At 41.7% G+C, this 23,068-nt stretch overlaps 2 protein-coding genes across 4 annotated transcripts; one reads left to right on the plus strand and one right to left on the minus strand.

Moving 5' to 3' along the window:
* Positions 1 to 1,620: 1,620 nt before the first annotated feature.
* Positions 1,621 to 12,303, plus strand: pkp1b (plakophilin 1b). 3 transcript variants are annotated; one of them, XM_076748352.1, is made up of 13 exons: positions 1,621 to 1,873; positions 2,892 to 2,986; positions 4,259 to 4,680; positions 4,803 to 4,932; positions 5,942 to 6,149; positions 7,002 to 7,161; positions 8,559 to 8,676; positions 9,311 to 9,487; positions 9,964 to 10,134; positions 10,322 to 10,475; positions 10,753 to 10,939; positions 11,113 to 11,197; positions 11,617 to 12,303. In XM_076748352.1, exons 1-13 carry the CDS (start codon positions 1,681 to 1,683, stop codon positions 11,689 to 11,691), a joined length of 2,175 nt encoding a protein of 724 aa, XP_076604467.1. In that variant the 5' UTR covers positions 1,621 to 1,680; the 3' UTR covers positions 11,692 to 12,303. The 3 variants fall into 3 exon arrangements, with proteins under 3 accessions (XP_076604467.1, XP_076604475.1, XP_076604484.1); XM_076748360.1 differs by having other exon boundaries at positions 4,806 to 4,932; XM_076748369.1 differs by lacking the exon at positions 9,964 to 10,134.
* An 806-nt stretch (positions 12,304 to 13,109) lies between these two features.
* tnnt2b (troponin T type 2b (cardiac)) lies at positions 13,110 to 17,777 on the minus strand. The gene is made up of 10 exons (XM_076747518.1): positions 17,304 to 17,777; positions 17,143 to 17,164; positions 16,994 to 17,057; positions 16,764 to 16,880; positions 16,576 to 16,653; positions 16,341 to 16,442; positions 16,157 to 16,263; positions 15,909 to 15,999; positions 14,868 to 14,908; positions 13,110 to 13,378 (listed from the first exon to the last, which is right to left on the minus strand). Exons 4-10 carry the CDS (start codon positions 16,860 to 16,862, stop codon positions 13,339 to 13,341), a joined length of 558 nt encoding a protein of 185 aa, XP_076603633.1. The 5' UTR covers positions 16,863 to 16,880; positions 16,994 to 17,057; positions 17,143 to 17,164; positions 17,304 to 17,777; the 3' UTR covers positions 13,110 to 13,338.
* Positions 17,778 to 23,068: the final 5,291 nt, after the last annotated feature.

Here is a 23,068-nt window from a genome sequence, read left to right on the forward strand (position 1 = left end):
TGAAATATCAAAAGTAGAAGAACTCTATGCAAAGAGTGAAATATGTGCTTTTTGCTGCACTACATTGATTTCACAGTTATGATTACGAGCTACTTTTCAGATTAAGATTTTATTTAAAACAACACATGATAAATGTGGAAAATGCTCCTTACTGTTAGTATTATAGCATTAGTTTCCAGCCCTCTAGGCTTGTGATCTAAGAGTGTTTTCTCCTCTAAAAATCTCAGATTTTATTTCTCAGTTTTATTTATTTGTTTTGAAGTTTTAAGTCCAAGAAATTAACGCAAATGGGTGTAGCCCAATTTTTTTCCTCTCTCTTGCTCTGTTAATCATGTTGAGACCTCTCAGATTTGTCCCTGCTGGGAAGTGTGTAAAGAAGTTAAAAGTAGCTTAATCTCAACCAGCTACAGTAAAATACTACTTAGCACTGATGCATCCGTATTAAAAAGCAAATAATATCAGATATAATAAGAAATCAGTCACATTTTGCAGCCAAAGGGTTTTTTTTTTTTTTTGGTCTTGGTACTTTTTGTACATTTTGCTGATAACACTTGGATTTTGAATGCAGGACTTGTGCTGGAGTATTTTTACATTGTTGTACTTTTACATTAACATTAAAGTATCTTTACTTATACATTGTAAGTTGGAGGCAGCTGTTTATGTTGTAGGTACATGAGGTGCAGCTAACAAGTAAATACACTGGCAGGTTGTTTAAATATAGCATTATTTCTATATGTGTTATATTTATTACAAGTGATGCATTTTAGAAGCTTTAGGCCTTGGATGGAAATTTTAATCCGAACTTTTGAACCTTGTAGCAGTCAAATAAGTGTAGTAGAGTCAGTAGAACATTTACCTCTGCAAACATGGTGAAGCAGAAATGTAGAGCAGCAGTGGAGGAAGTATTCCTATCCTTTACTGCAAGTGCATTGTAAAAGTACTAGTACCATATTATAAAAATACTCCAAGTCACGCTCCTGCATTATAATGTTTGAAAGCATAATCAGGAAAATGTATTTAAAGAATTAAAAGTAAAAGTACAGAAGTGCAGAAAAATGTCCCCCGTGACTGTGATACTGTTATATATTATATCATCGGATTATTATTTCTCATGAATTATTATAAAAGCAGGATCTTACTGCTCTGTTTGGTTTGAGGTGAACTGCTCTACTTGGTTAATCAACTGAGTCTTTTCTCCACTAATCGATTGATTGTTTGGTTTGTAGAAATGAGTAAAATAATCAGAAAGGTCATCACAGTTAACCCACAGTGACACCTTCACCATCCTTGTTTTGCACCACCAATAGTCCAAACCTCAAAGGAAGCGCAGCAAGTCACCACATCTGAGAGGCTGGAACCATGAAAATGTGCTTGTAGTTACTAAAGTTGCACGATAAGAAGAGAAGTAAAGCGCCTCAAAAGTGAGTAAATGCACCTAATTGCATCCCACCAGAAGTATTTGTCAAGACAAGTCAGACAGACGCACAGAGCAGGCTGATCGCGCCTGGCTGCAGCTCCGTCTTGCAGGCGTTCAGCGTCTGCATGGGCGCGGTCTAATCGCGCAGGGCAGGACAAGGTGTGCTTTTATTACCTCATCCACACTCCGCAGCTGACAGGCTTCCCGTACGAGCCTCGCTTGGACGCTGCGGTCGGGCCGCAGTTTAAAAACTGAATTAAAAAATGACGAGCCTGGAGCCGCTGAAGTCCGTCATGTCCGTCATGAGCGCGGACGACACGTCGCTGGCTCTGCCGTCAGTGAACCAGTTCCGATCGGGCCAGCAGCGCGTCCTGGAGCAAGTGCAAAGTGTCCGGAGGACCAAGTCCAGGCACAGCAGCAGCAGCAGGAATGGATCCGCTTCTTTATCTCCAACAAGTAAGAGCTGCAGGCCGCAGGACCCTGAGGGGCTTGTTTTTTGAGTTTTTAAACTTACTTTTGGGAGGCTGTTTTTCCTCCAGGATTCAGTATTTTTCCATAAGAAAACCTTTATGTTGGGAAGTCAACATGTAATGCTTTATATGAATGGTCCAAAATTTCCTAATAATTTCCCTGCAAGATTTCTGGTTACCTGGCACTGATGAGGAGTTGGAGTGATTTTACAGTATTTACAGACTCAGTATGTTTAATTTGACTACTTGTAGCCCAACAAAATGATAATAAAGGCCTGAAAGTTTCTGCCAAACAACCTTTTTCCCTTACTGATGATGTGTTGTTCATTCATGTTGGGGAATTAAATTTGTGTAGGTGTAACTGAGCAGTTAGCTGAATGTGTCAAATCCAAGTAATTACACAAATTTGTGACAGGTTACAACTTTGGAGACCTTTGTTTTTGGTTTGTCAAATCTTTCTGAGGATGGCCAGAGGGGACATGTGACCTCAGTATTTCTGTTAATCCTGGCTCGCTCCTGGATTTCTCTAAATCTCTAAATGTTACACTCCAAAGCATGTTGAGCAAAAGAAACTGATTTACAGGGTGGAAAAAAAGCATTTATCAAAGACAGAAGACACTTGAAAGCAGAGGCCTCTATAAAAATCAGATCAGCAACAGTACATTATTTTATTCTGTCATCCACAGTGTCTAGAAGTCTGACTTTTTATATTAAATAGTTCTGTTTAAATATAGATGTATGAAGCAAGAATCCACGCTGATCCACAATCAGTGCTCACACTTTTGGACCTGTGTTTTCTGCTAACTATTAGTCTGCAGTGCTCGCACGACCGTTTTTACTTCCCTTCCTCATTTATTTCCCCAGGACTTGTAATCTTTAACCCACCAGCTTACTGAGCAGTCGATTTTTTTTGGCTTAAAGAAAAGCAGTAAATCAGTGACACTGAGCTCAGATATGTACTACATATGTGATAACAGCTGATAAGCCTCCATGTTTCTCCTCAGGCCCTGTGTATGACTCTGTGTTCGTTGATGCCTCAAAGTCACTGTCGAGCACGTCAAATGGAAGCGTCTTCTTCGGGAATGGCCTCTCTAACACTGTAAGTTATGGAGCTTATCTATTTTTCTATCACACCATGAACTGGCAGGAGTGACTCTACTGGTTGTGCTGCCATCACAGTGCTGTCATGGAGAAAATGAGTGCGAGGCCATAGAGGCTGCAGCCACAGAGGATTGTGTCTGAGATGTTTGTGTCAAAACAACTCATCAACGACTCATTTATCAGGCTGAGAAATGAATGTGTTTGAATTAACATTTTTTTTTACAGTGTGTAGACGCATTTAAAGATTAGATTAAGGCTGCGCTTAAAGACAGCATTATTGATTAATATTCCAAATATTTCTTTCAATTAATTGATTTGTTTTATCTATAAAGTGTCTGTAAATTGTGAAAAATGTTCATCATAGAGCTGGTTTTGTTCAACTGACTGTCTAAAACCCAAACATATTTCATTTACTTTGATATATGACAAAAAAAATATGGCAAAGCAAATATTTTTGACCGGATAAAGTGATTATTAAAATCATTGCCTATTAATTTTCATTCAAACGACTAATTGACTAATCAATCAATCAAGTGAAAAAATTGTGAAAAAGTGTGGAAAAAAATGTCAAAATCTAAAAATCTGACTGGCTGACTCTTAGCTCACAGTAGATCAAAGTGAAAGTGTTCTGTGTTACATGAAGACCATGTTATGTGCATCATTGTTGCAGAACTAATTTATGAAATATCCGTGATAGCGTGAATTTTCTTTTGCAGTTTTTTATGTTACCGTGTGTATTGTGAGGGTCGAGTGCCGACAATAAGAAACAGGTTGGAGTGGTGTTGCGCCCAGTTGACTTTTCTCCCATTTCTTCCTCAAAAACCTGTTTCTAAATCTTTCCAGAGGCTTTCTGTCTCAGCACACAACAAGTGCGCATAGCTGCGACCAGTGCGTGCATGCATCCACACGTTCATGCACTCACACACACTCATAAACACCTGACCTCCATGGCTAAGTTTTGCCTCCTGGGGCAAAAACTGTGGCCGACAAAGGGTGAAGGAATTTTTGTGGACGGATGGACGGACAGCTCGCTGTGTCTGTCTGCAGCTCGCCGTAGAGCTGCTGGTCGCTGCTCAAGATGCGTTTACCAACCTCTCCCATAGCTGCTGCCAGTCTTTTGTATAAGCAACCCACAGGGCTGCACACCAAAAAGCTCTTTCACAAGTTGATTTGCCGTTGCCAGCTCCATGTCAGCAGCTCTCCGTGAAATATGCATCCATAAGACGAGATTATCTTTCATTACAAACACATGTATTCTTTGGCTCTGCAGCTCAGTCTTGAGAACTACATCAGCCGGCAAGCAGTCAACGGCATCAAGGGATCCACTGTGAAGAGGAGCACAGCAGCTTCTACCTATCAGTACGAGAAGAGTTACGCCCCTGTCAGCTTCATGAAGGCCGGTCAGTTCAACACCAGCCGCAGCGAGCCGGATCTGGCCTTTCATCGCTCCATGAATAAACGCTCCGCTCCTTCCAAGAGACTCCTCTCCAGCAGCAGCACAAACAGGATGGCACAATCCAGGAGCCAGTTTATCGTGAGCACCATCTCCCAGCGTCCGCCTGTGCTCGCTGCGAATGGCACAGCTCAGACCAAAACAAACTCGCAGTTCGTGTGCAGCCCAGCTGATGTGTCCAAAACATCCTCAAAGCCTCCTGCTGACGATGGAACCACAAAGAGCAAAGCAGATTCTGGGTGAGCGGGGAGGATTTCATATTATACTTATGAAATATTGTCAATGAACATACTATTCTCACATGCTCTCCGTGTGTTTTAACAGCATTTCCTTTGTGTTGCTTTTCTTGCCGGTCCGATAGCAGCGGTGGAGTTGCTGATATCACTATGAAGGAGGCTGTGGAGTATCTTTCCAAAGGCGAGACCTATCAGCACTGCGGCGCTTCCTACATACAGCACAACACCTTCATTGATGAGAGTGCCAAAGAGGAGGTGTTTTGTCTTCGTATCTTATCGTGTTGTCAGACTGCTTATCATTTCCATCTGAGGGTAACATTTTCATTTTGAAGTGAGACATTCCTCAAACTAGACCTTGCTGACCATCACTGGGTCAGCCTGTTGGAGGGCCACAGGGCGAACAGTTGTTGTTGGGCTGCTGTTGACCCCTCTGACCTCCCACCATGTGCAGCGTGTGTAACTCCACCTCCAAAAGTCGCACAGACCACACAGCGCTCCATCCTGTCCTCAGGGTTTCAGTGAGGCAGTTTGATTCAAATCAACACACATGCACAATTTAAAAATTAGCAAACTGCCTGCCTGGATTGGAAAGTTTGGCTCAGCCGAGGTCTCTGGCCACTCCTTAACTGTTTTGCATTAGGCGAAACTAGCTGGAATATGATGTTATTTTAGTAACAAAAGCCACCCTGTGTTTCAGTACATTAATGCTGAAATGTGAAGCAGCAGCATTAAGAAATGTTTGCTTTGCATCAGCAGTAACTTAATAAAGCGTTGATATGATATCTCCTATCAGTGAGATAAATGTGAGACTTCCTGCGAGTCCCTCAGTCGTGGATCGGTAATTTGAATCCTGTGCAGGAATGGCGAACTCCACCACCAACAATGAAAACTACTATATAGAGAAGTACTTAACAGGATGGTAATGCACTGAATGACTGTTGCTGTTAAAATGCTGACCCCAAGTTTTATCAAAAAACATTGTTTGATTCTGTGGAAATCTTAAGGACCCTCACATGCAGTAAACTTGTTTTTTGTGGGGTTGTTGTGGGTTTTGGGACCCTGGGCAGTTGCCCACTTTTCCCAGTCTGTGTTTCAGGCTTTCTTTCAGGCGTTCATTTATCTGGAATTTTCTCAAAGTACTGTTTAACTCATTGTAACCTGTCATATGTAGCCCTCGTATGGAATAAATCACCGTCATTTGCATTGTAGTAAAGCGTTGTGTTCCTCAGCTGTGCTAACTGCTTTCGCCTTTTTTGTCTCGCAGGTGTTGAAGCTCAATGGGATCCCTCCCCTGGTGGCTCTGCTGCACAGCCCCAGTTTACAAGTGAACCAGACAGCCTCGGCTGCCCTCCGTAACCTGTCCTTTAAAAGCACCAAAAGCAAAGAGGAGATCCATCGCTATGGTGGCATCGAAGAGGCTGTGGCTCTGCTCAGAGACACAGACTCTGCAGAGATACAGAAACAGCTGACAGGTACAGTTAGCTCTTATGCAACCCTATACAGTACATGTGTGTACATACACACACCTTACACACACCTATCCATGCAAACAAGACAGACAGAGAGCCACATCTATGTGTGTATAACATAACCCTGTTTAGATCCTGCTGCCAATCACCAAGTTATTCCTGCATGTTTTCACTCTACAAAGTGTCGTTAGCATAAGAGGCAGCCGTCAACATCCCCTTACTCCTGTTCCCATGATAAAGTTAAATGTTGATGGAGATGCAAAGGTGTTAAATGTTTCAACTATGATTGCATCTCAGCATTAGAAACGTCCAGAAAATTAGGTTTTAGTTCTGTGTTCAGCCTACTCAGGTTTTCCACTGATTAAACCACTGGACAGAACTGGTTTTTAAAGGTACACGATGCAGAAATTGATGGTTCCTGTTTGCAAACAGTTTTCGGGACTGTGTCCGCCACGTTGTAGCTTCCTCTTGGATGTGTGCTGCTTACGGTCTGGCACCTGGTCGTTATCTTTTATGGAGTCCTGACCTCACCTGTGTGCTGTTATTGGGTGGGGGTTACACACCCATCTAGCGAAGGGTGCGGCCCAGAAACATCCTGACCACAGCAAAATAATAAGAAAATGAGAAAATACAGGCAGAAGGCAGGTTCTCTGCGGACAAATACACCAGCACACACACTTCTAGACTTCTAGTAGTTTAGTAGTAGGTTAAAAGGGATTACTGCTGTTTGAGCCTATACATTGTTTTTTAGGAAAATCCTGCGTAGTATACCTGTAAATAGTTTTACCACAGGCAGTGAATGACTATGTGATTGACATGCTGCTTAAACTGCTGAGGCTTTCATTTTCTCTCCAGGTCTCCTGTGGAATTTGTCCTCCGTAGACAGCGTGAAACCAGACCTGCTGAAGAGTGCTCTGCCTGTCTTAATGGAGCGTGTGATCCTGCCTCACACAACAGGTCCTGACCGGACCAACAGTGACCCTGAGGCCTTCTTTCACACCACTGCATGTCTAAGGCAAGCAAAAAATTCAGCTGAGCACATGATGTCTCGTCAGCACCTTTGCTTTATCTCTCATGAAACTTAGGATCTTATTGCCTATGTGGAGCCCATCATACAAACATTACACTCGCGTGTTTCAGCAGTATCACCCGTGCACAGAGGAATTGTGTTGACATGCTTTTAGGAATGTTTTCCTACAGAGAGAAACTGGTTAAGAGTCTGTTTGCTCCATTAACATGTTTGAAAGTCTTTAATTAGTCATAGTGGATGTGAGTAAGTGGAAGGAAGGGTGTAACACCTGTAACACCGACGATACTGTAAACTACTAGCTTACTATTAATAGTCTTCTCTCGGTCGCTCACTCTCAATCTGCTGATGTTTTTTAGAAGTTATAACTCGAAACTCTTGAACGCTGCCAGCAGTTGATTTCTATTCTTATATGTCAGGGGTGTGGTGGAGGTAGAGGCGAGGGTGTGGTGAACTTCATGTTCTGGGACATAGAGTATACAGCGTGGGAGAGTCCCCCCCCCCCCACCCACCCCCTTTTTTTTTTTTTTTCTACGGGGCAGCATTATGTGATTTTCTCTGGAAAAATGCAAATAACCACCATTGTAATAAACATCATAGACTGAAATTGGGATGAATGAATTGTGCAATAGAGTGACAGTGACAGATTCATTTATCTGCTCATAAAAGTGCATCTTCTTGACCCTAGACCTTTGAGCAACATAATAAAAGTTGATTATTAACTGACATGGTTATGTAATAATACACTAAGATCAATTATCATCACCATAGCCAGTTTATTAGGAACACTCAGCTAAAACTAATGTAGTTTAATGCAGCAGCCTTACAGTAAATCCTGCCTTCATGTTTTAAATGTTTTTGCTGAAGTTTAAGAAATGCTCATTGAACTTTAAGGTCATGTTCGAAGCTGTAGTTTGTGATGCACGGAGTTTGTATGTATTCGCATTATGCTGACAGTTATTTCTAATATTTAATCTGCTTTCATTGATATAAATCCTTTTTTGCGGCACATAGCTTGAGCCTTCATTATCTTTCATTATGAGTCTGTCTGCAAACAGGAGCGTCAGGCAGCAGAGTCTGAGTGTGTAAAATCAACATCAACAGTACTATTGTTTACATTTAAAGCAAGGTGAAATTAATATCAGACGAGCAAGATTTTCTGTCAAATCGCTTTTGGAAATCTTTCCTAAAAGTCTTTCCACAAGTGTTTCAACCTGAACAATAAGTAAACCCAAAACAGTGCATCAATATTACTGAAATTCAAAATTCATCTACTTAAAATGCAGTCTATATGTTTGCCTTGAATATCTCTCGCATTGATGTGTGTGTATGCTCTTCAATGCATCAGAACACTTGTTTGACATCTTATATTTTATGTTCAACAGAAACTTGAGCAGTTCGATGCAAAGCAACAGACAGGCGATGAGAAAATGTCGAGGTCTGATCGACTCACTGGTCAAATATGTTAAAGACAGCGTGGAAGAAGGAAAACCAGATAATAAGGTAAACGAGCTTCATGTGCAACGTGAAAAAGCCTCTGCTATCCTGCAGCTGACTTTGCACAGAGTAGTTTGACTGCTACAAAAGGCCCCGCTGAGTCTTGCACAGAGCAGTGCATATAGGCAGGCTAGTAATGCTAAATGTTATACAGTAGTGTAGATTATTTAATGTCGTGGTTATGGGGCACCAGTTAGACTTGTCGAACTGCTTGTATCGTTATTTTGCTCTCATCTTTAAATCATCTCTTAACGTCGTTTTTGTAATTAGCAGTGTTACAACGTTTTGGCGCTTCCAGCCTCATCAGTTTTTCCCTGTATTGCAGCTGTATTATTGGCTGAATATCTCAGTGCACAATAGGCAGTAAAACTGATTTTCAGTTCATTTTTATAGAAATGGGACAACGTCACATCAACACCAGCACAATGTAATCCAGTCAGTTATATTAGTGCTGGAGCATTTTTGAGCATTAGCACAGGTGTTGCTGTCTCTGTGTCTCACCCTGTGCACGTCTGAATTAGTCATTATTTTATCTTTTGTATGGAGGCATCAAGCCAAGGTACAACACACGTGTACGCACATGTTGCTCTGAATCATACTTGCGCCCTCATGTTGCATGTTGTTCTATCTGTTGAATCAGTCTGTAGAAAACTGTGTGTGCATCCTCCACAACCTGACGTTCCAGCTGGAGGCCGAGGCTCCGGCTCTGTTCACCAGGATCACATCTTTGATCAAGCCGGTCAGCAGGAACCACAGCCAGAGCGACACCGGCCCCATCGGCTGCTTCAGTCCACAGAGCAAATCGCTGGAACACCAGGTGAGACGGGGAAGGTGCACGGCAGACACAATGATGCCTAATGGATACTTTGAATTGTAGTATGACAGCAGACCAGAAGTGCTAGACAGCACCCACAACTACCTGTCAATTTGTCTAGACAGTGTCTGTTGGTGTGTGTCATTAGTGCTGTTCCTCGGTGTGACTTGTTTGTTAACTCTACCAACATTATGGTAATTACAGTTACAACTTTTCAAAGGCTTTCTCTGACAATGTGAGACTTTGTTCTCTCGTTCCTAAAGGTGTCACCTTTCACTTCTTTACACACTGTAAACCACACATTAGGCTGCAGTGTCTTCCATGTTTGAACGTTTGCACTGTGTTTTACAAACCATCCAGACGGTATGTTTCCTAGGATCCTGTGTTTCTAAAAATCCCTCAGTGAAATTCTGCATTTCTCTAAAATAAACGCTTTAGCAGCTACATGTTGAGAACGGTCTGTCCTGTTTCTTGTCCAGCGCCACTTTGACTTCCCAGTCATTGAGGATCCGCAGCCAAACGGGGCAGGTTGGCTGATTCACTCCAAAACCCTGCAGAGTTACCTGTCCCTGCTTGGCTCTAGTCAGGTAGAAGAAACACAGGAAGCCTGTTGTGGAGCGCTGCAGAATCTCACCGCACATGAAGGCATTGTAAGAAAAAACATGTTGTACTGTTACACCCTGATCAGAAAAAAAAGAAGATTTGCGTATAGTTTAAGTTACCTTTGAATTATCATTGTAAATATTTTTCCCACCAGCAGTCAACTTTAAATTTGTTCATATAGATGTATACAGGAATGTATTTAAAGTGGTTTGCATGGTTTTATGCGTTTCACAGGTCTCTTGTGCAATGAGTCAGCTCATTGTGCAGAAACTGAATGGCATGCAAGTTCTCGGCCCCCTTTTAAAGTCAAAAAAAGTCAATCTGCAGAAGAACGTAGTGGCTTTGGTAGGAAACCTGACCAAGAACCCAAACCTGCACAATGCCATAGGTAAGAAGCAGGTGCAAGACAAAACTCATTTTATTGAACATTCATTCATTTTCATTGTAGGTATTTTCTCCTCATGTCACCCGCTTGTTTTAAACATAAATATGATTAAGCATCTAAAACATTAAGATATATGAAATTAGAAAATCTAACAGTATTTTTAGAATCTACAATATTTTTCATTCCCTTGAAACCCATCATCTCAAACAATCATTGGCAAGTTTTACAAGTGTTTGCTCGTGTTAAACAGCCTGTGTGTCCTGTGTTCCTGTTAATGCAGCTCGTAAAGCCCTCCCGGAGCTGCTGGGAATCCTGCGCGCAGGCACCAAGGAAGGGAACGAATCCGATGATACGCTGGCCATGGCCTGCCAGACCGCCAACTACCTGCTCATAAAGGAGCCTGAGATGGGCAAGCACCTGCTAGACAACAACCTGATAGACTCACTGAAAGACCTCAGCCAAAACGGGTGAGGTTACATGTGAGCAGAGAGAGAATGTTCCTGCATGTATGTCCTTATAAGAATAGATAAGATTATTGAAGATACGGGGAACACCAATGACTCATCAGGGATTGTTTCTTTGCATGTTAGATCTCTGCAAGTCCAGACTGATGTTTAACAACTGCTTTCCCTCCTTTAAGGTATTTCCCCAAATCCAGAAAAGCGGCAGCCCTGCTCCTCTACAGCCTCTGGTCAGAAAAAGACTTACAAAGCTTCCTCAAAAAGGTGAGTTGAAGCGTAACCCTCAGTGCCAAGATCTGTCAGGGTTTGGGTGTGTTCTCTCTGTTTCCTCCCTTCCACTCAAAGGTCCACACCCCTCTCAGGTATTTGTGAGAAACTGAGGGAGAAAGGCAGCGTTCTCAGTGCCCAGTGATTGTGAGTGAGACACAAAAGTGACACAGCCGTGGAATCTAGTAGCTCAGGTTCGAGGAAACGCTTGCACTTGTGTTTGCAGGCCTATGGCGGCACATTAAGATGCATTATAATACTTCTCTGAGGGTACACAGGCATTTCAAATCTAACTCCAGGTGTCAATAAATTTCCATGAGCGCACCGCAGTTTAGTTCACAAGATTGTTTATGTGTCACTCACAGTGTAATTACTGAGGTGGAACATTGATTTATATTTACCTATTTGTCCTGCAGCAAGGGATGAGCAAGTCCTCATTTGTGAATGAAGTCACCACGGCGGCTCACAAGTCGGTTCAAATTGTTGACTGACACGACGGCCTGACCGGATCTCTGAATGTCATTTACCGAAGTAACTCACCCGCAGGACCTCTGCACACTCACAGGACGTAAGCGATCTGAGGCCCGAGCAGCATCGTCGCTCATTTCACAAAGACTTCCAGATGTTTAATGCATGTATCCATGTAGCCATTCCATCGGTGAATGGTTACTTACAGTGCAGTAGCCCTGTGTATGCTGCAAAGTTACTTTTTCTTTTGTAGGAGAGAAGGTGAAGGTTAACATGTTAGCAACCAGACTGCAGGTTTGTATGTGCTTTTCTAGTTTAAACTGCTGTCTTTGAATGTAAATTCAGTGTCTGTGCCTGCAATGTTCAATCTGGTACCATGAGCTTGCTTTATTGGATCATAACATCAGGGTTGAGATTTAATTTTGCACTGAAATCACTGTTTTAACATTGGAAGAAACATGAAAAATTAACATAGATAACAGGCGATATTCCTGGTGGTTAGAGTTGATAGGTTTGCTATGAAAACGCTGGCCTTGTCTTAAGCCGTGATGTGTGTTTACATTTTGTAAAGACAACTTTTATTTGTGGTGTATCCATCTTTTTCCATGAGTGATCTTGAAATTATCTCTTTGTATTGTCCCTAATAAAGCTGACAGAGATCTTCGAGCTGTAGTGATGATTAAAAACTTAATGCATAATCATTAAATCCCAAACATTGAGTTCATTAAGAGTCATTTGTCATAATCAGTGGTATAGTATAAAGAGTTTCGTCAAACTACACTCATGTCTTCTCACACCCCTCCAGGATTTGGCTGCAGAGTTTGAAATGCTTCTTGGCAGATTAGAAAGGCATCTTTCAAGTGCTGTTTACTCCACCCTTATAATTTATTTTCTGAGTCTTAAGAACAAGCTCTCAGACTCACACACTGCAGCTGTTGTTGCGCTTGTTGCATTATGTAATTGTTGACCTAAACTGAACTCTGGTCCTCCACGGTTCAGACCACATAATCCACCCAGCAGCCATGTGGGAATACAAGGGTGATTCGGCGATGTTAAGATTTATGAGGCGTCTGGCACAGTAGATCTATTCTCATCTTCATTTCATATTCCACTGATAGATTTATATGGTCATTTACAGAAAACTGGTAACACTGTGGGCGCACTGTCAAGCCTGCCTGGGTTTCTAATACAAAACGCCAGAAAGAGCCAAAATGCACCGAACTGAAGCAGCCAATCATAATAACTGGTTTGCCAAAGTAATTATGCGTGAACAGTTTTACCTGATTAAAGAGGGTGTGGCTTTTTATAGTTGCCTATGAAGTTAGTGCTCATCTGCAGGTTCCCACAAGTGAAGGAACCAGAGTTAAGAGAAAGGGGACACAATGTCTGATTTATTAAATAAAGACTTTTTTTAATTAAACCACAAATTCATACACACAAGAACCAATTAATTAGTTTCTACTTCAATTTTGGAAATCAGAGACTGTCTACTACACTGCCACATTCCTGCAGATGAACTCAGCATGCACATTATTTCACAGGTCACACATTTAAGAGGACATTTTTGAGGTTGTAATTTATTCTTGCAGGTTCAAGTATTTCGAAAGCATTATCATGCAGCTTATGTTACTCTCAGTAATGGCCGGTTTTCCTCAGGTTGATGTGTTATATCACTTCCTCAGGCCACGCTTGCTTCTGCCGCCCTTTGAACTGGGAATAAAGTGAAAGTCAGCACACATCTGTCACGTAAGCCAGCACACAACCAACCTAACCTGTCCTGCATACTGAGCCTGGTATATTCACTTCCATGGGAAACACTCAGCTCTTGCTTTCAATGGTTGAACTTCACAAACGTAACAAATGCAAATAAGTCACTCTCTGTTGCTGCAGAGAGGAATTCGGATTTGAATTTGGATTCTTGTCACAGAGAGGAAATTTCAACCACAGCTCAACATTGTTTAAAACCACAAACAACCCCTCAGGTTTTAACATTGGATTTAATGTCTTTAACATTTTCTTTGAAGCAGTTTATGCTCATCGTTCAGATCTGAACCTGCACAGAATGACTGCACTGCAGACCAGATGGCAGTTTTCAGAATTGTATTGGCTAATTTTAGCAGCACAAAGAGGTACAGAAAAAAAATAAACATTTTCTATTTTACAACTTATTTTGTTCTTATTTTCAACCCAAATAATGATCTTGTGACTCCCTCCAGGGTTCCTGACCTCCAGGTTGGGAACCACTGCTCTATAGAAAGCTGCTGCTGGCTTCAGATACTGTAGCTACCGAAAGCTTTTCATAGCTGTCTGGTGCTTGATGGGGATTTGCTACCAAATAGCTTATTGCTATCTTTATCGACTGTTGCTGCGGCGTTACCTGACCTCTGCAGCTTCTCTGTGAATACTGTACATTCCTACTTGTAGGTGAGACTGTAATAAAATATGTTTTTTAACATGTTTGACATTATTGTGCTGTCAGCTCTTAAAAGAAATTAATGATAATAGCCGTTTTAGCAGAACAATAGAAATTGAAAATAAATCAAGGCTTTGACAGCAATAAAATATTCCTGCTTTGCCACATTGTGCTGGAACTATCATAAGCCTGTTAAAGTTTGTTTAGAGCCTGAGCCCTCATTGCAACACAGCCCACATGAGATCAGGAGGAAGGATTCACATGATTTGGATGGCAGCAGGGACGGTCATTGTGTTATTGAGAGCTACATTAACACAGATGATATCACATAGCAGTTATGAGAGCTCCCAGCTGCTGTACCTCCATTACAACCCATCTCTCCTTTGAGAATGAATGCATGTATGTTGTTCAAATACCCCAGCCTGCCCTTTGTTAAAACACCTCTCATGTGCTCGCCCCTTTTTGTTTTCCCAGTCCTGTTTGGCTGGGCGTAACTTAAGTCTGCTGTCAGGCAGCTGGCACAAACAGCTGTTACTGACGCCGCTGCAGACAAATGGAGACCAGAGTGGTGAGGGAAGCTGACGGGAGGCTTACATAGGAGGAGGTGGAAACATGAGGAGGTCAGGGGGTGAACATCAGGGTTTCTTTCTACTTATGATTTTGTATTCCTACCTGTGTTGATGAAAGGACTGCTCTGTTGTCAATTAAAATTTGTATAATACAGACAATCATTAGCTGTCAGGTCACGATCTAATGAAAAATATGAGCATCCATAGACAGACTTACATTTTCTGATGATCGCTGACCCGGTTTCTCAGCACGGTGACCTGTGGAGAAGATGTGTTTAAACATTTAGTGACTTCTTCTCTTCTACAAAACCAAAATACAGCAAATATTTGGTCAAACCTGTTCCTGACTGTTTGATGTTTGTTTTACCATTTAAGCAAGACGAGGTTGAAACCCTGTTTAGACCTATGACTGGACCGTGTTGTCAATGTGCTCCTGAGGACCTAAGTGAGGACTGTTTCATGAAAGAACGACGACCAATGAGGAGACTCCAAGACGTGTAGAGCCCCGCCTTGCTGCAGTCACTGCACTCTGGTTTGTTGACCTGTGTTCTGTTAAGGTAAAGCTACATGGTCAGCTAGCATTAGCTGAAGCTAAAGGCATCTACTTCTCCCAGTCTGTTCCCTGCAATGGAAAGCTTCATTTTGATGCTCTGACATGTGAGTAACTCAGCTTGGCGTCCCACATACATGAAGCAGTAGCTGAACCTGACCTCAATCATGATGGAGAAAAAACAAGGCTAACACTTGCTAACCTAGTAAGTCCTGCTAACAGACAGCTAGCCTAGCTTAAGAGAGTAGCACTAACTGCCACCTCTTCGTCTGAATCTAGTGGAATTCCTTTGATTTTATGATGTTATGCGACATTTAAATCACATATTTAGATGTGTCATAGATTAATTAATTGTACTATTTCATTCGACATCGATCAGATTATTTGAGTCTAATTTTCTTTGGGGGAGGAGGCTAAAAAGCTATTACAAGTAAGTAGTTGCACTAACTAGCCTCAAGTTTCTGTAAATAGTGCCTTTGTAGATCAGTTTGTCTGCTGTATTGATATTAAATCACGGCTGAGTTCCATTTATGATCGAAGAATTGGCTGTCAGATACTGTGTGCATGTCAGTAAATGTCCTCGTAAATCTTTTTGCTGTCGTCTGTTTATATTTTGGCCTGCGTCCTAGATTCTGTTTGTTCCAACAGTGTCGGTGAGATACAAATGATTGTGATGACACTGAAAGGATTTATGTATGGCATCTTTACCTCATACTTCTGCTTCGTGTGCTTGTACTGAAGTTCAAATTTCTCTGCCTCCAGCTGCCGAATCCAGTCCCACAGTTCCTTCGCTTTTTCCCTGCATCAGCATCAGCAAGAAAGTGAATTTCATGGTGCTCATATGATGAATAATGCCGGCTGCTTGGATTGTCTCATCCGACACTGATTATAGAAAGTATTGGGGGTGAACTGAGAGAGCATGAACTCATCAGCTCTTGCTGCTGTTTTCATTTTACCTGAGTTTGTCTTCTTTCATGTGATCGATATTTAACTCTTTGCGTCGATCGCTGAGGACCTTCTTCTTCTTTTCTCTTTCTGTTTGTCTTTTTGGCCCGGTCTGTGTCTGTTGGTCAGGAAGAGGACACGTGTGGTGATGTGATTGCACAGTATGTCGTGTGCAAAGATAAAGAAAATCATCACCTTATATCCAGTGAAAGTCAAGTTGGACAGAATCATCTTCTTCCTGGCATCTTCGTCTGCTTTCTTCTTCGCTTCCTCGTCTTCTTTTCTCGCTTTCTCCTCCTGGTGGAAAAGATGATGATATCTTGAAGCACACATCCCCATCTGACAGCTTCCTAGAGTCCTCTCAGCCTTTAGGAAGCTCGACTGCCTCACAGATATGATCTGTAAAGGTTATTTGTATTTGTATACGTACAGCTACTCTGGCCTGCCGTTCTCTTTCTCTCTCTGCCCTGATCTTCATCTGCTCTGCTCTCTCTGACCTGCGTTTCTCCTGAAGGACAAAAAGAAGAGGCCAAAACAAGTCCTGTGAACTCAAAATGTGGCAAAAAGACGTAATTATTGAACTGTGTAAGCACATTGCTGTAGAAGAGTGAGACATACGATGCGATCAGTGAGGCTAAGAAGCTCTTCTTCCTCCTTCTTACGCTTCTCAAAGTGAGCTTCAATCAGAGTCTGGAGCTCCGTCAGGTCCTTTTCCATTCGTTTTCGATGGATGTCCTGAAATCACAGCAAGAAGTTGGACTGTGAGCTGAAGCACAATCCAACGATCTGTCCAGAAGGAACAGTTTGCAGGTGCACAGTAACTTTAATCAGTCTCCAGATGAACTCACATCAAAGTCCACTTTTTCTCCCTCTGGGATTTTGGGAGCCGTCAAGCAGGGCACAAAACCAGGCCTGAGGAGGAGGGAGAAATGAAAATCTTTTCATCTCGGTGTGTCTGTTTTGTTTCAATTTGATTATTCCTAATCTCTGTCCTTACTTTGACTTGGGTTTCGCCTCTTCTGTGAGTCCATAAAAAGAAAGAAGTAAAGGTTTTGGTTTAGGAGGCAGCACATTTAAAAAAAAAAAAAAAAAAAGAACCACTGAGCAGCATTTTTCTCTGTCACACACTCTCTCTGTACTTGAATAATGTGTCCATACCTCCATCATTCTCCTCTGAGGCATCTGCTGAAAGGTGAGACGGTCAGTGTTAAGTCAACAGTGAGTGATGTAGGAAAGGGCTCAGGCTGACAGGTGGAGAATGATGAACAGGGTTACAGGTGACTCTCAGGAAGATTAAGTCTTCTACACTGTAAAAAGGTGTCTGATTTAAGTGATTATTGTGGGCCGGTATCTTAGCGTTGATAGATATTTATAACTATAATAGTCTAAGTCTCCTAAAAGTTGTATGTTCAATATTAGAATGACAATACAGCTTTCACTCTTTACATGTCCATGGTATTAAATTAAGTATTTTTCTAAAGCTCTCTGGTGTAGCAAGTCTTAACACAAATGCTCAATCAGGTGTCATTGTTGAGTGACACACATTGCCCTCTGGTTGGTCTCTAATTTAAAGGCAGGCAGTCGCTGTCAGTAACGAAGGAGCTGGAGTGGCCTCAGTTGACCCGGGGCACATAGCTGTCCGTCTCCTGTCACTGCTGAAGGACAGGAGCCAGAAAGGTATGCTGGCGTGTTTCTCTCTGAGCGTTCAGAGGACACCACTTTAGATTAGCATCAGATAACTCAGGTGTTTTCGCCACACCTGAGCCCCGGCCCGATGACAGAGAGGCACAGAGTGGGATTGTTCATCTGTCCGCCTTAGTAAATGTTTTCTTCATTTCGTCAATGTTTCATTCAGTTATTTGTACATGGTTCATCCATTAAACTGTTCAGTGTAATGAATCACATCAGAATCTGCTATCACATTGTATTCCCTGACATTTATCATCATTGTCCAGTCAAAACCATTAATTTCCTTAGCATTGATATGCTCCTTTGGTACATGTACACTAATAATTACACAACATGACTGACAATTGTGTGTTAAGAATAAAGTCATATCTACTTGTTGCTGGCATGCAAACATATATTAGCATAAGCAGTACTACCTTCCTCCTCCTCCTCCTCCTCCTCCTCCTCCTCCTCCTCTACTACCTCTTCCACCTCCTCCTCCTCTGTGCAAAGCAAGCATGAATAGTTAGCAAGCGAAGAATGTTAACAATCTCACACAGATTTAGATCAACATTGTTTCTGTTATCTACGTGTATTTTTGACTGCCTTCAAGACCAAGAAAATCTTTTATTAAGAAAAACGTTTATGAATAACGATATTTTGTCATATTTTTATAATATACAATGCATTTGTTGGCAACGGAGGATATGCAGCTTCTTTGCCATTGACACTCTTGCGTTTAGATATTCCTTTTTTTTTTTAATGAAGCTGTTCAGGTGTCATTTAAAAAAACAGCTTATCTAAAATGAAAGTACACCAAATGCCCCAGTTTTCCACAGCTTTAGCTGTTGCGCCATCAACAAAGTACTTAAAGTGCTGTGTTTTTTGTTCCTAACATCGCTTTGCTCATTGGCCTCTGTGGGAAAAAGCGACCCCAAGCCTTTAGTCAGAGTCCCTTCGGCCACAGAGGGTAATTTAACCTCTTTCAGCTGAAAAGACGGTAAGCCAAGCTCCATTTAGAGGACCTCCAACAGGCATAAAAATGAAAGTAGGTATTGTGCTTGTGCTGCTATCTCCCCCCATGTCCTCTATTGAGAACATAAGCTGACCTACATTGCTCCCTAACAGTGACTCGGCTCATTTAGAGGGAGACAGGTGCCGCTTAGTTTCAGGGACCGCAGGGCTGCACAGTGGCCCACATGGACGGTCTCACAAAGGGGGCAGAAATAGAGGCAAGACCCTCCGTCTCTTTGATGGCGACCTATTGCACCATTTGAATCGAAAGGACAGATCTGCTGGGATGTTCATACAAGGTGAATAATCCCCACCCACAGACAAACAGGAGTGGCTAAGGGGACAAAGGTCAATTCTGCAGAAGAGCTCAAGGACGGCAGCTGCCTCTACAGTGGCACCAACATGCCAAAAATACAGTACAGTATGCTGTGTGGTGAAGCCAGCAGCTTAGCAGATGCAGTGTGTTAAGTGACTAAGAATGTTTAATTGCAACGCTTGAGTGTGGCAGCAAAAATACAGGCGGCCTCTTAAGGATGATGCATTTAGAAGCAAAGTTTTACATCATTTTTATAAGCAGATATTGTTTGTATTAAAGTACATACCAACAATATCCTCGTCTTCTTCACAGCGTACACACAGAGAGAGGTAAAGAGCAGAGGTCAGCTGTGCTGGATACTCCACAAGTATATTAAACATGGGCCTGGACATAAATGCATGTCTGATCGGGAAGCATGCAGCATAATCACAATATTCATGCATTTTTGTCAGGTGAAGCAGCTGTGTAGCATCCAGCAGCTTCAGCCCAGTGACGGAACCTCAGTTACAAACCGTGACACGCATGTGTGTGAAGTGACTTACGCTGTCCCCTGAAAGAAGAAGAAGAAAACACACCAAAGATACTCCGTTACAGCTGAGTAATGGCATCACTTTGCTATCTCTCTTTTCTACAGACATGATGCGTTTACTCACTCGTACGAGGCTTCTTCTGTGTCTGACATGTTTTGGATGAAGCACCTGTGCAAGCAAGTCCAATTCAGAGGAGCGTAGTGAGTGATACAGCATCAAAAACATCCTGAGGTGATACAATGGCAACGAGCTGAACCCTCACATCTGACAAATACTGCACTGAGGGGACATAATAGAACAAACTCATAAGAGGAGCACACAGACTTACCCAGAGAGCGCGATGTACACTTCAGACGAGGCTCAGTGGGGAATTGTATACTGTGCCGTTCTCTTTGGGCCTTAAGCTTTTAAACCCAGTCATGGATCACATGGCGGCAAGCTGCCCATGTCTGCAAAGGGTGGGCACATACCTGCAAACAGATGGCAGATGGCATCGACTAGAATGGGAAAACATGCAATCTCAGTGGACTTGTATTGTCTATTTTTACATGGCAAAACCTAGACCTGAGCAGCGTGGGATTAAGGTTTCAGTATCTCAGATCAGGCTGACAGGAGGAAGGTTAGAAATAATCCCTGTAAACCTACACCTGAGTGCACACAAATACACCAAGGGGTGGCTCAAAAAACACACTCTGACTTCTTTTTATGATTGTGCTAATCAGAAGCACAATAATCACACACATTTTACTCGACAGCATTACATAACAGCAACAAGTTATTCCCTAAAGTGGAAGTGTTATGCAATCAAAGCAGTGAGCGTTACTCCCATAGCATGTTGCCAAGGGAATGAATAAAATAACACTCGCTCACCGGCTCCTGCACCTCGCCTTTAATCTTGCCCTCAGTCCTCACATGCAATAACGTGTTATCAACAACACCCTTTCTGACCATGCCAAGTCTTTTGATACTCCCAGTTTTTCGCTGTTAATGTTATATCTGACCCCACAGACGGGATTATGACTCAACAGGCGAAGCCAGAGTGTATCTCTGTTTGTTTGCCCCCCCCCCCCCCCCTCAGCCCTGGCTTTGTTTACAGGTCGGTCGATGCTGTTGAAGTTCACGTCTCAAGTCAGTTCAAGTCAAGTCTCAAACCTTGCCAAAGCAAATCCCCAGCTAAGCCTTGAGACCGCGGGGGCCAATTGAAGGCAAGACACATAAGGCAAGTCTAAAGAGGCAGTTGTTTCAGATCCATTGAGTATTTGAACTTTTGAAGCTTTTTTGTTATAGTTGTTACATAATTTAGGGTTAACTCCACTGAACAGACGTCATGCAGATATTAAGTATTTTAAGTGTCTGGATACTTTTTCTTAATTATTTGGATGTGAAGTGAAGTCTTCAGGGAGTGTTTTTCAAGCCTGCAGAAATCTGTTGATATTTTATCCATGTGCGTGCATTTTAATATATCCCTAAACCCTTAGTTTTGTTTATTAGATACTACAACACAGCTGGAGTTCACATGATTACATTATCTACTGGTCTACCTCTATTGGCAGCAACGCCCAGCTATGCGCTGGAGATCTGCTGAATTGCTGTATTATCATTATTTTATTTGAGCTTATCACAACATCAGAGAGAAGCCAGATGGATTTTATAAGCGTCATGTTTTCAGAAAGAATGCAACCTGCAGGCATCCGTTATGTACTAGATGTTGATCTTGTGTGAATAACAAAACTGATTTCTCTATGGTGGAAGTGTGACTCATGTCTGAAGTCTTACGGCCTTGTTTCAAAGTATTATCTGAGCTAAACTTCAGTTTTGTACACGGATATATGAGCATGTGTTTTGCACATTAAAAGATCTCTTGTATGACTCAGAAGAAGACGCCTGTGCGTGGACCTTTAGAAGGGATATTAAAAGCATTTCTGTGTTGCCTCTGGGGAGATTTTTCTATTTAAACTAATTCTGTCTAAATATTTTTGAGCTGTGTTTTGTCCTGTGGCTATCTACATACATTTTGTTTTACTGCACCATAAAGCTTGGGGTGTTTGAACATAAAGAGTCACCAGACCAATTTTGTAATGTGTGTTAAGAGGGAGCTACACACTAATAACCCACTTAAAATAAGGGTTAGGGTCATTTTTTTTTTTAGTTCTATCAATCAATAGTTTGTCACGTCTTTTCATTGACAGGACTGAGTATGAGTATGTCGTTTACAGAGGCATACAACTTTGTGATAGATGTTCAGTCCCTCATTAAAACACCTGAGTGACAGAATCTTGTCTCTGAATGTTTAGACTTGTTTAGAACATCCGTTGAAAGGAACAACAAAATCAGTGAGGCATCGTTAGAAAGCCAGACAATCGCACTGTTGACTCCCAAGTAATTTCTACCAAATGGAAAAACTTTGCCCTCCTGATTGTATTGTTGGAAGCCCCACCCGTCTGGCACCTGAATCAACCAAAACAACCAACACAAAGCACTCAGGCCTCCTAACTGTGTTTAATTCTGACACTTGTCCTGACAGGGATCTTCAGCTCAAATGAGTAGCAGAATCTATTCTTAATGCACCCTTTTCAATAGGCAGCGTGTTCAGTCGGTCAAACAATAATTTAATCCATGTTGTCATGTTAAGTCACCAGGCTGAAAGCTGCTGGTTGGAAAATCTCTGTCATTTTCTCAGTGAGGTGAATGTGAGCTGATGCTGCCCCCTTGTGGCAGGAAATAAAACTGGAGTGGATGACATCTTTCTTTGTCCAACACTGCACAATAACTGATTCAGAAGAAGAAATAATCAGCGTACTAGATTAAAATTAACTATTTGTCATCTATATTTTGACAATTCAATAAATGTTTCTGTATTGTTTCCAACAAAAATTACAAACATTTCCTGTTTCCAGTTTCTCAAATGTAAGGATTTTTTTTTATCATTGTACATTTAATAGTTTTGGATTTTAGAGCACAAAAGCACTACAACTAAAGCTGTGGATAATTGTAGCGGAAGTTTTTCGTCATTTTCAGGAATAATTAATGGATTTATTGAAAAACATTAAAGCACTGTTAAAGATAGAAACACAAATTAGTTGTGTATCTTGGATAGGTTGTACCAAACTGGAAGATTTTATTGTAATTTAAAGATTTCATCTATTAATGTAAACAGGAATATTAAGAGCACAGTGTAGCATGGATGTTCAAATTGATCCCAACCACAACATATTTTAATTCTGACACAACAGAAACAAATAATTCAATTGTGGATGACGTTTGAAAATGTTATTATTCAAAAGTGCATTTTAAGAGCATCATTTTCCAGAGAATAAAACTCACAGAAAGGAAGAGCTGTGTTGAGATCACATGACATGACTCTACTGCCCGCGGCTCAAATCAAACGCACCCTC

The sequence above is a fragment of the Chaetodon auriga genome, chromosome 2, assembly GCF_051107435.1.
Source record: "Chaetodon auriga isolate fChaAug3 chromosome 2, fChaAug3.hap1, whole genome shotgun sequence".
Taxonomy (NCBI): domain Eukaryota; kingdom Metazoa; phylum Chordata; class Actinopteri; order Chaetodontiformes; family Chaetodontidae; genus Chaetodon; species Chaetodon auriga.